Consider the following 13,345-nt stretch of genomic DNA (forward strand, 5'->3'; position numbering starts at 1 on the left):
ATGCGGCACCAGTTTGGAACCCACACCTAGCCAAGCACGTAAAGAAACTAGAGAAAGTGCAAAGGTTTGCAACAAGACTAGTCCCAGAGCTAAGAGGTATGTCCTACGAGGAGAGGTTAAGGGAAATCAACCTGACGACACTGGAGGACAGGAGAGATAGGGGGGACATGATAACGACATACAAAATACTGAGAGGAATTGACAAGGTGGACAAAGACAGGATGTTCCAGAGATTGGACACAGTAACAAGGGGACACAGTTGGAAGCTGAAGACACAGATGAATCACAGGGATGTTAGGAAGTATTTCTTCAGCCACAGAGTAGTCAGTAAGTGGAATAGTTTGGGAAGCGATGTAGTGGAGGCAGGATCCATACATAGCTTTAAGCAGAGGTATGATAAAGCTCACGGCTCAGGGAGAGTGACCTAGTAGCGATCAGTGAAGAGGCGGGGCCAGGAGCTCGGACTCGACCCCCGCAATCTCAACTAGGTGAGTACAACTAGATGAGTACACACACACACACACACACACATACACACACACCCGTAAGGACCCCGTTATCAAGCGGCCACTCTACCCTCATCCTTCGCTTCCCCTCCCCCTACCTCCCCTCCCCTTCTGATCCCATCACACACAAACACACTTCCCCCACTTCTAGGGGCCACTCTACCCTCATCCTTCTCTCCCCCTCCCCCTCCCCCTCCCCCTCTCCCCTTAATCCCATCCCTCTCTCTCCCACACATGCACAAACACATACACAAGCACATATACACAAGCACATATACATTTGACTCAAACACATACTCCCCCTTCTCCTAACCACCTCTTCTCCTCCCCCGAGCCAACTACCCCTCCCCCCAACCAACTAACCCCTCCCCAAAACCATCTATCCCCCTCCCCGAACCACCTCTCCCCCTCCAATAACCATCCTCCCCCTCCCCCATAACCATCCATCCCCACTCCCCTTAACCATCTATTCCCTCCCCCTAACGATCTCTTCTCCTTCCTTTTGTGGTGCAATGGGACAACCTAGAACTAGGATGAGAGCCAAGGGCCCGAAGGACGAATCTGGGAGGGAGGACTGGGAGGCAGAGCTCAAAAAAAGGGAGGAAGACTGGGGAAGGAGGCTAGATGAGCTTGCAAGGAAGATGGAGGAGAGGTTAGCAGTAGAGTGCAGAAGGTGGGAGCAACATGCCACAGTAGCAGAAGCCAAGATACAGAAATTAGAAGAGGAGCTGAGAAATCTGAAACAGCCTAGAGACAAAAATAATACAGAAGTAGCATCAGCAATGTTTACATCAGACACAGACAAAGGGTCTGAAGGGAGCTTGGAAGCTAAACTGTATGCAGAGGTCCTGTCAAACCCACATGGGGCTAAAACAGAGACAGGGAGCACTCTAGGACAGAATGAGAGGTTGGAAGACATTGAAGGAACTAGGACATGTGCAGGGATCTTACCAGACACTTGTGGGGGCCAGGAACAGGTGAGCAGGAAGGACAAACCAATGAGCATAGGGGCCACAGCTAGGGAAGGAACTGAAGGAAGGAACACTCCACAGGAAGGAACTAAAACACCTCAGAGGATACAATGGGAGTCAGAGAGGGAGGTGGAAAGGGAGAGATCAGTTTTTGTCTATGGGCTAGACGAAGCTGAAGGGAAAACTTATGATGAAAGAAAGCAGGAGGAGAAAAAAGTGATTTAAGGTATCATGAAGGTGATAGGCGACGGAGACATGACCCAGGTGGCAAATTTTTGGAGAATCGGGTGGTTCACAAAGAGAAGGAAACGACCTCTCAAAATAATTTTCAAGGCAGAATCAACTCGAACCATGATCCTGCAGGAGAAAGCAAGGCTGAGAGGCAAACAGGAGTTCATGAGTATGTACCTCAATCGAGACAGAACACAGGAGGAAAGGATGATACTGAAAGAGAGAGTGCAAAAACGAAAGGAGGAATGGGAGGGAATGACAAAGAAGAGCAGAATAACCCAGGCACAGGTGGAAGGGCAAGCACACCCCCCAGAAACACCTGCAGAAGGACTCCAGCCACGACACCCCCAAGGCAACTGAACAATCCAAACCAACCATCACACACAGATCCCTCTGTTCCCACCCCCCCCGCACAACGAACCCTACCCCTACAGCAACCCCCTATGGGAGCTCGTCCTCCACCTCCACTGCAACCCCCCACAGGCCCCCACCAGGGCTCCTGCTCTCCCAACCCCAGTATTCCCCCAGGACCACAGTTACAGTATTAGAACGAAAGTTGAAGGTTTGGTACACAAATGTGGATGGATTAACTAATAAATATGAGGAATGGCAAGAAAGAATCAATGAGAAGTCCCCAAACATCATAGCAGTTACAGAAACAAAACTCACGGAGACAATAACAGATGCAATCTTCCCACCAGGATACCGGATCATGAGGAAAGATAGAAGGGGCAGAGGGGGAGGAGGGGTTGCTCTGCTCATAAAAAAACAGATGGAAATTCGAGAAAATGGGAGGCATAGACGAGACAGGAGAAAGGGACTACATAGTAGGTACATTTCAGTCTGGGGAGCACAAGGTGGTCATTGCAGTGATGTATAATCCACCACAGAACTGCAGGAGGCCAAGAGAGGAATATGAAGAGAGCAACAGAGCAGTGGTGGACACACTTGCTGAGGTGGCAAGAAGAGCTCATTGCAGCAGAGCAAAGTTGCTGGTTATGGGTGATTTCAACCACAGGGAGATTGACTGGGAAAACCTGGAGCCACATGGAGGTCCCAAAACATGGAGAGCCAAGATGTTGGATGTGGTGCTGGAAAACCTCATGCACCAACATGTTAAGGACACTACCAGAGTGAGAGAGGAGGATGAACCAGCAAGATTGGATCTTGTGTTCACCTGGGCAGTTCAGACATTGAGGGCATCACATATGAGAGTCCCCTTGGAGCTAGTGACCACATGGTTCTGTGCTTTGAATACATAGTAGAGTTGCAAGTAGAGAGAGTAACAGGTGTTGAATGGGAAAAGCCAGACTATAAAAGAGGGAACTACATAGGTTTGAGGAACTTTCTGCAGGAGGTTCCATGGGACAGAAAACTGGCAGGAAAGCCAGTAAATGAAATGGTGGAATATATAACAACAAAATGCAAGAGGCAGTGGAAAGGTTTATTCCCAAGGGCAACAGAAACAATGGGAAGACCAGAACAAGCCCCTGGTTTACCCAACGGTCTAAGGAGGCAAAAACAAAGTGCAATAGAGAATGGAAAAAGTACAGAAGGCAGAGAACACATGAAAATAGGGAGATTAGTCGCAGAGCCAGGAACGAGTACGCACAGGTAAGGAGGGAGGCCCAGTGACAGTATGAAAATAACATAGCATCGAAAGTCAAGACTGACCCGAAACTGTTGTATAGCCACATCAGGAGTTAGACAACAGTCAAAGACCAGGTGATCAGACTGAGGACAGAAGGTGGAGAACTCACAAAAAATGATCAGGAGGTATGTGACAAGCTAAACAAGAGATTTAAGGAAGTTTTTACAGTAGAGACAGGAAGGGCTCTGGGAAGACAGCACAGAAGGGAACATCAAGAGGGAATATACCAACAAGTGTTGGATGACATACGAACAACCAAGGAGGAGGTGCAGAAGCTACTAAGTGATCTTGATACCTCAAAGGCGATGGGACCGGACAACATCTCCCCATGGGTCCTTAGAGAAGGAGCAGAGATGCTGTGCATGCCCCTAACCACAATCTTCAACACATCCCTTGAAACTGGGCAACTACCTGAGAAATGGAAGACAGCAAATGTAGTCCCCATATTTAAGAAAGGAAACAGAAACGAGGCACTAAACTACAGACCTGTGTCTCTGACATCTATAGTATACAAAGTCATGGAGAAGATTATCAGGAGGAGAGTTGTGGAACACCTTGAATGGAACAAGATTACAAATAAAATCCAGCATGGATTCATGGAAGGCAAATCCTGTGTCACAAACCTTCTGGAGTTTTATGACAAGGTAACAGAAGTAAGACACGAGAGGGGTGGGTTGGTTGTATTTTCCTGGACTGCAGGAAGGCCTTTGACACAGTTCCTCACAAGAGATTAGTGCAGAAGCTGGAGGATCAGGCGCATATAACAGGGAGGGCACTGCAATGGATCAGGGAATACCTGACAGGGAGGCAACAACGAGTCATGGTACTTGAAGAGGTATCACAGTGGGCGCCTGTGATGAGCGGGGTCCCACAGGGGTCAGTTCTAGGACCAATGCTATTGACATGATGGAAAAGAATTAAATCGGATGAGGATGAGGTAGGACTGCAAAGAGACCTGGACAGGCTGGACATGCGGTCCAGAAACTGGCTTCTCGAATTCAAACCTGCCAAATGCAAAGCCATGAAGATTGGGGAGGGGCAAAGAAGACCGCAGACTGAGTATAGGCTAGGTGGACAAATACTACAGACCTCACTCAGGGAGAAAGACCTTGGGGAGACCATAACACCGAGCACACATCAACCAAATAACTGCTGCAGCATTCGGACGCCTGGCAAACCTGAGAAAGCGTTCCGATACCTTCATAAGGAATCGTTCAAGACACTGTATACTGTGTATGTTAGGCCCATACTGGAGTATGCAGCACCAGTCTGGAACCCACACCTGGTTAAGCACGTCAAGAAGTTAGAGAAAGAACAAAGGTTTGCAACAAGCCTAGTCCCAGAGGAAGTATTTTGTTCAGTCATAGAGTCTTCAGTAAGAGGAATAGCCTAGCAAGTGAAGTAGTGGAGGCAGGAACCATACATAGTTTTAAGAAGTATGACAAAGCTCAGGAAGCATAGAGGGAGAAAACCTAGTAGTATTTCTTCAGTCATAGAGTCGTCAGTAAGTGAAATAGCCTAGCAAGTGAAGTAGTGGAGGCAGGAACCATACATAGTTTTAAGAAGAGGTATGACAAAGCTCAGGAAGCAGAGAGGGAGAAAACCTAGTAGCGATCTGTGAAGAGGCGGGGCCAGGAGCTGAGTCTCGACCCCTGCAACCACAATTAGGTGAGTACACACACACACACACACACACACACACACACACACACACACACACACACACACACACACACACACACACACACACACACACACACACACACACACACACACACACACACACACACACTTTTAAGCTTCGAATACACAGTATAGCTACAAGTGGAGGGTGAAGCAGGAAGGCCAGGGCGAATGAAGCCAAACTACAAGAAAGGGGACTACACAGGAATGAGGAACTTCCTGAACGGGGTTCAGTGGGACAGAGAACTGGCAGGGAAGCCAGTTAATGAGATGATGGAATATGTAACAACAATGTGCAAGGAGGCTGAGGAGAGGTTTGTACCCAAGGGTAACAGGAATAATGAAAAAGCCAGGATGAGCCCATGGTTCACCCAAAGGTGCAGGAAGGAAAAAACCAAGTATGCTAGGGAATGGAAGAAATGTAGAAGGCAAAGGACCCAGGAGAATGAGAGCAGTCGTAGAGCCAGAAATGAATGTGCACTGATAAGAAGGGAGGCCCAACGACAATATGAAAAAGACATAGCAGCGAAAGCCAAATCTGACCCGAAGCTGTTATACAGCCACATCAGGAGGAAAACAACAGTCAAGGACCAGGTAATCAGGCAAAGGAAGGAAGGAGGAGAGACAACAAGAAATGACCGTGAAGTATGTGAGAAACTCAACAAGAGATTCAAAGAAGTGTTCCCAGAGGAGACAGAAGGGGTTCCAGAAAGACGGAGAGATGGGGTACAACATCAAGTGCTGGACACAGTACACACAACCGAGGAAGAAGTGAAGAGGCTTCTGAGTTAGCTAGATGCCTCAAAGGCAATGGGGCCGGATAATATCTCTCCATGGGTCCTGAGAAAGGGAGCAGAGGCGCTATGTGTATACCTGAAAACAATATTCAATACATCTATCGAAACAGGGAGATTGCCTGAAGCAAGGAAGACAGCAAATGTAGCCCCAATCTTTAAAAAAGGAGACAAACATGAAGCACTAAACTACAGACCAGTGTTACTGACATGTATAGTATGCAATGTCATGGAGAAGATTTTCAGGAGAAGAGTGGTGGAACATCTAGAAAGGAATGATCTCATCAACAGCAACCAACATGGTTTCAGGGACGGGAAATCCTCCAGTAGGTTTACAAACCTACTGGAGTTCTATGACATGGTGACAGCAGTAAGACAAGAGAGAGGTGGGTGGGTGGATTGCATTTTCTTGGACTGCAAGAAGGTGTTTGACACAGTTCCACACAAGAGATTAGTGCAAAAACTGGAGGACCAAGCAGGGATAACAAGGAAGGCACTACAATGGATCAGGGAATACTTGTCAGGAAGACAGCAGCGAGTAATGGTACGTGGCGAGGTGTCAGGGTGGGCACCTGTGACCAGCGGTGTCCCACAGGGGTCAGTCCTAGGACCAGTGCTGTTTCTGGTATTTGTGAACGACATGGCAGAAGGAACAGACTCCTAAGTGTCCCTGTTTGCAGATGACGTGAAGTTATTTTTTTATTATTATTATTATTATCACACTGGCCGATTCCCCCCAAGGCAGGGTGGCCCGAAAAAGAAAAACTTTCACCATCATTCACTCCATCACTGTCTTGCCAGAAGGGTGCTTTACACTACAGTTTTTAAACTGCAACATTAACAACGTGAAGCTGATGAGAAGAATTCATTCGATCGAAGACCAGGCAGAACTACAAAGGGATCTGGACAGGCTGCAGACCTGGTCCAGCAATTGGCTCCTGGAGTTCAACCCCACCAAGTGCAAAGTCATGAAGATTGGGGAAGGGCAAAGAAGACTGCAGACGGAGTACAGTCTAGGGGGGGGGGGCAAGAGACTACAAACCTCACTCAAGGAAAAAGATCTTGGGGTGAGTATAACACCAGGCACATCTCCTGAAGCGCACATCAACCAAATAACTGCTACGGCATATGGGCGCCTAGCAAACCTCAGAACAGCATTCCGACATCTTAATAAGGAATCGTTCAGTACCCTGTACACAGTGTACGTTAGGCCCATATTGGAGTATGCGGCACAAGTTTGGAACCCACACCTAGCCAAGCACGTAAAAAAACTAGAGAAAGTGCAAAGGTTTGCAGGAAGACTAGTCACAGAGCTAAGAGGTATGTCCTACGAGGAGAGGTTAAGGGAAATCGACCTGACGAAACTAGAGGACAGGAGGGATAGGGGGGACATGATAACGACATACAAAATACTGAGAGGAATTGACAAGGTGGACCAAGACAGGATGTTCCAGAGATGGGACACAGTAACAAGGGGACACAGTTGGAAGTTGAAGACACAGATGAATCACAGGGATGTTAGGCAGTATTTCTTCAGCCACAGAGTAGTCAGGAAATGGAATAGTCTGGGAAGCGAAGTAGTAGAGGCAGGATTCATTCATAGTTTTAAGCAGAGGTATGATAAAGCTCACGGTTCAAGGAGAGCGACCTAGTAGCGACCAGTGAAGAGACGGGGCCAGGAGCTAGGACTCGACCCCTGCAACCTCAACTAGGTGAGCACAACTAGACGAGTACAGCTACTCGACCCCTGCACCCACATATAGGTGAGTACATATAGGTGAGTACACACACACACATTGTATTGTGCGTAATGGCCACGACTGATGTGCACATTATCAAGGTAACTCAATGTTCCTTAGGTAAAGCAGTCTTTTGAAGATTAATTATTTCGTTTTTCCACAAGTAAAGTAACGCAGCCTTCCTCAAGTAACTCAGTCTTTTCAATAATCCAATCTTCCTTAGGTAGCGCAATTTCCCATAGGTAACCTAATCATCCCAGTTCAATCCATGTAAAACTCAGTAAAACCTGAGTAAACCCAGTTATCTTCCCCAAGTAACCCAGTTCAACCCATGTAAGCCAATTTATCTTCCCTTCCCGCAGCGAACCCATTGGCTTGCGGCTGCGACGTGGCTTGGCTGGTCAAGAACGCCACCCTCCTGCAGTTCGTGGACAGTAAGACTTCCTGCTCGAGCGGCGACCTGCTGGTCGACCTCGATGCTGAGTATTTGGACCTGGTGTGTTAAGACACTACTATCACCAGATGTATTAGCACCTCTTCCTCCTCCTCTTCCTCCTCTTCTTCCTCTTCCTCTTCCTCCTTCTCCGCATTCTCCTTCTCCTTCCATTGAAGGGAAGGGGAAGGAAAATCGTCGTCATCAATGACTGTCGCCAATCGTCGTCATAAATAGTCATCAAAGGTCACCACCAATGAACGTCATCAAAGGTCGCCATCAACGGACATCATCAAAGGTCATCAACGACTGGCCGTCTTCTAAAGTCGTCATGTGGGGTTAGTCGTGCGTGCCTTGGAGAGGGAGAGAGCACCTTCAGTTCGATGTGTCTAACTCGAGGAAGCTGCTGTGGGTCGCGTCGGTATCTAACAGCCATCTTCAGTTTCGGGAATGCTGTCGCAGTCAACAAGGAACATGACTCAGTACTCTGGCAAGGGCTGTGAATCAATACTCTGCTCGACAAGGAATGCGACTCAGTACTCTGCTTGGGGCTCTGATACCTTTCTTAATTGGGAAGAAATACGACGACACTTCACAGCATTGTCCTCTTTCAGAAGTGTGAGTTATTTGTGAACTGTTCCAGCCACGGTACTCTGGGTTACTTGTGAATTGTTCCAGTGACAGTATTATGACTTGTGCTCTTCATACGAAGCTTCAGAGCAGTATGGAAAATATAGAACTTGTAAACTAAGCGTAACGTTGTCATTTGCAAAGTTTCAATAATTCTTCATTTATTCCATTCTTTCCTGTATTCTCATATACCAGTTATGAGACTAACACATACTTGCTACCATGATCCAAAAGGAGCACCAGTACACTCGCTTCCACGATCGGAGGGGAACGCCGATGCACTAGCTGCAATGATTCAGGAGGGTCACGAACTTACCATGACGGGTAAACAGCGCTAAATAGCTCAGTACCTTGATTGGAAAAGAGCACTAAAAGAAACTCATTAAAATGATCGGAAAATAATGTTCAATTATTAAGTACCACTATAAAAGCAGAGTGCTAAGTTTCTTATTACCATGACTGAAAGAGTGCACTAAAGTACTAACTGCCACGATCGGAAAATAGCGCTCTTATACTCACTTCCACAATCAGGAAAGTCAGCAGAAATTCTCACTATCTTGAACGGAACATAACACCTCTATTTTCAGTTCTACGATTGGAAATGACCGCTAAATTAATCTCTAACAAATTACCCACTACCATGATACGTACCTCCCTAAACTGTCATTGTTTTTTTTTAGAAGTAAATAACACTCAGATGTACTTGATCCTTGCGAGAGAGAGATCCTTGATGCTAGTGAAGGGCCCTTGATCCAAAAAGCGGAACTTTACCTCCCATTTCTCGAGACAAATCTGATTGTTTCCTACTTCCCAGGCGCCGTAGGACCCACACGGGTTTCGTGCTTCATTTTAAATAATAATACTAATAATACTAATAATTGCTCGATTGCTAGCGCACTCAGCTCACACACACTGAGGTCCGGGAGTCGATCCCCGGTACGGGTGGAAACATTAGGAAGTGTTTCCTTAAACATCTGCTGTCCATGTTTACCTATCAGTAAAATAGGTACCTGGGTGTTAGTCTGTTAGTCGACTGGGGTGGGTCACATCCTGGGACAAAACTGACCTAATTTCCCAGAAATACTCTGCATAGTAATATGTCATTGATGTCAGTTAGGCCTGTATGCCTTGTACATGTACTTGAAGAAATAAAGATTTATTATTATTATTATTATTATTATTATTATTATTATTATTATTATTATTATTATTATTATTACTATTATTATTATTATTATTATTATTATTGTTATTATTATTATTATTATTATTATTATTATTATTATTATTATTATTATTATTATTATTATTATTATTATTATTATTACTACTACTACTACTACTACTACTACTATTACTACTACTAATAATAATAATAAAAATAATAATAAATGGTTTCCACTGCCTCCAAGTGGCATTTACTCCACTGCCTCTAAGTGACATTTGTTCCATTAATGCTTGTGTTGAGCTCTAGCTCAGTGCCCGCTAATAAACTGGGTTTGACTGGCAATATCTGCCAATAAAGTAGTTTTGACTGCTAATATCTGCTAATAAACTGGTCATGAACTTGAATAAGATGTTTTATTCTGACATGAGTTGAAGGTTTATACGAGATCAACTGATTAAGCAACGCCGAAGATTGAATGTTTTTGCTCATGACGCTTATTATAAATAATAATAATAAAAATAATAATAATAATAATAATAATAATAATAATAATAATAATAATAATTATTATTATTATTATTATTATTATTATTATTATTATTACTATTATTATTATTATTATTATTATTATTATTATTATTATTATTATTATTATTATTATTGTTATTATTATTATTTCAACAAACCGGCCGTATCCCACCGAGGCAAGGTGGCCCAAAAAGAAAAAAACAAAAGTTTCTCTTTTTAACTTTACTAATGTATACAGGAGAAGGGGTTACTAGCCTCTTGCTCCCAGCATTTTAGTCGCCTCTTACGACACACATGGCTTACGGAGGAAGAATTCCCTTCCACTTCCCCATGGATATTATTATTATTAGTGTTGTATATGGAGCACTAAACCCATATGAGCCATAGAGCATCTGAGGAATGGAAGGTTATCAAGTCTGATCCAAGGAAGGGAAAAAGATACTGGAATTCCTTGGAAAGACTCTGAGCAACACCAAGGCCCTTGGCCTGGTGGCAAAAGTTCTCGCTTCACACGGTGAGGGGTCCGGGTTCGATTTCCGGCCGGGTGAAGCACTGGGCGTGTTTCCTTACACCGATTTTCTATGTTCACCCATCAGTATAAAATAGGTACCTGGTGTACGTCGCCTCCCGAGACAAAAGTGACCTAATTTGCCCGAAATACTCAGCATAACAAGAGGCTTTCTGTGCAGTAGAGTGTCACTGATGTCAGCTAGGCCTGTATACCTTGTACATGTATTAGTAGAAAAAATAATTATTGTTACCTTGTACATGAACTTGGAGAAATAAAGATATTAAAAAGGCAGCAGCTCGCACCCCGTTGAAGGTCTTACCTTTCCTCGTGCGTCTCTTATGTTATTAAACACTTGAAGAAGTCATCATAAGAACATAGGAACATAAGAAAGAAGAAACACTGCAGCAGGCCTACTGGCCCATGCGAGGCAGATCCAAGTCTCCTACTGGCTTAAGCCAATGCCCCAACCTAGTCAGGTCAGGTCACATTCACTTAAGGAAGGAACACGACAACTGACCTAGTAGCACAAGCTAAACAGGTCCAGCTCACACCCACCCACATCCATTCATGCATTTATCTAACCTATTTTTAAAACTACACAACGTTTTAGCCTGAATAACTGTACTCGGGAGTTTGTTCCACTCATCCACAACTCTGTTACCAAACCAGTGCTTTCCTATATCCTTCCTGAATCTGAATTTTTCCAACTTAATTAAAACCATTGCTACGAGTCCTGTCTAGGCTAGATATTTTCAGCACATTATTTACATCCCCTTTATTTATTCCTGTCTTCCATTTATATACCTCAATCATATCCCCCCTAATTCTACGCCTTTCTAGAGAGTGCAGGTTCAGGGACATCAGTCTATCCTCATAGAGAAGATTTCCGATACATGGGACCAACTTTGTCATCCTCCATTGTATGTTTTAAAGAGCATTTATATCCATTCTGTAATACGGTGACCAAAACTGTGCAGCATAATCTAAATTAGGCCTAACCAAGGATATATAGAGTTGAAGAACAACATGAGGACTCCTATTATTTATGCTTCTTGATATGAAGCCAAGGATTCTGTTAGCTTTATTGCGAACACTTATGCACTGTTGTCTTGGTTTCAGATTAATGCTAACCAGAACTCCTAAATCGTTTTCGCAATCCGTAATATTAAGATCTACATTATTTAGTTTATATGTGGCATGATTATTTTCTTGTCCAACATTTAGAACTTTGCATTTGTCTATATTAAACTGCGTCTGGTACTTCTTCGACCACTGCATCAGTCTATTCAAATTTTCCTGGAGTGCTCTAATGTCCTCGTCAGAATGAATTCGACGGCCTATTTTGGTGTCATCGGCAAACTTGCTTATGTCGCTCTTTATGCTCTCATCTATGTCGTTTATATAGATTGTGAACAACAGGGGGCCCAACACTGACCCCTGTGGAACACCACTCTTGACGCTTCTCCACTCTGATTTCTCACCATTTATGCAAACTCTCTGCTGCCTATTTGTCAACCTTCCTCCATCCAGGAAAAAATTCTCCTATTCCATGTGCCTTAATTTTCCTCAATAGTCTCTGATGTGGGACCCTGTCAAAAGCCTTACTGAAGTCCATATACACAATATCATATTCATTACCATGATCAACCTCCTCAAATACCTTAGTGTAAAAAAGTTAATAAATTCGTAGGGCAGGAACGCTCCTTTGTAAAACCATGCTGAGATTCGTTGATTAATTTATGCTTTTCAAGGTGGCTACGAACTGCCTCGGCAATTATTGGTTCCATAAATTTTCCACTATGGAGGTTAGGATTATTGGTCTATAGTTCGAAGCTAAGGACCTGTCACCTGCTTTGAAAATAGGTATCACATTTGCCATTTTTCACTTATCTGGCACCATGCCAGTCTGTAGTGATATGTTGAAAAGGTTAGCCAAAGGTTTGCTAAGCTCCTCTTCACATTCCTTTAGAACCCTTGCATACAGTTCATCAGTGCCTGGGGATTTGTTAGGTTTTAATTTATCTATTTGCTAGTGCATAGTTTATAATCATCCTGTTCAACATAATTTATTATTTCTGGAATATAGCTAGTATCTTCCTGTGTAAAAAGTGAGAGGAAGTATGTGTTAAAAATTCTACACATTTTCTTATCACTGTCCATAAGCTGACCCGAATAGCTTTTGAGTGGGCCTATCTTGTCCCTGGTCTTACTTCTGTATACCTGAAATAATCCTATTGGGTTAGTCGTCGATTCTCTTGCAACTTTAGCCTCATAATCTCTTTTTTATTTTCTTATTCCCTTTTTTATTTCTCTCTTTAACTGAATATATTGATTTCTTAATTGCCCCTCTCCTCTTTTCATTCGCCTATATATGCCTCTTTCTTGACCAATGAGATGTTTTAATCTATTATTCATCTGTTTAGGATCATTTTTGTTTGATCTGATTACCCTGTTTGAAACATAAGTTATTTGTGCAGCTAGAACTATGTCCTGGAAAACG

General features: G+C 43.9%; 1 protein-coding gene across 1 annotated transcript in view; it reads left to right on the plus strand.

Moving 5' to 3' along the window:
- LOC128687956 (oplophorus-luciferin 2-monooxygenase non-catalytic subunit) overlaps window positions 1-10,213 on the plus strand; it is a 35,248-nt gene extending 25,035 nt beyond the window's left edge. Inside the window, exon 4 of the mRNA XM_053775630.2 lies at window positions 7,938-10,213. Within this exon, the coding sequence (XP_053631605.1) occupies window positions 7,938-8,080 (143 nt within the window). The 3' untranslated portion in view covers window positions 8,081-10,213. The remainder of the gene's footprint in view (window positions 1-7,937) is intronic.
- Window positions 10,214-13,345: the final 3,132 nt, after the last annotated feature.

Source organism: Cherax quadricarinatus, chromosome 2, assembly GCF_038502225.1.
Source record: "Cherax quadricarinatus isolate ZL_2023a chromosome 2, ASM3850222v1, whole genome shotgun sequence".
Classification (NCBI taxonomy): Eukaryota; Metazoa; Arthropoda; class Malacostraca; order Decapoda; family Parastacidae; genus Cherax; species Cherax quadricarinatus.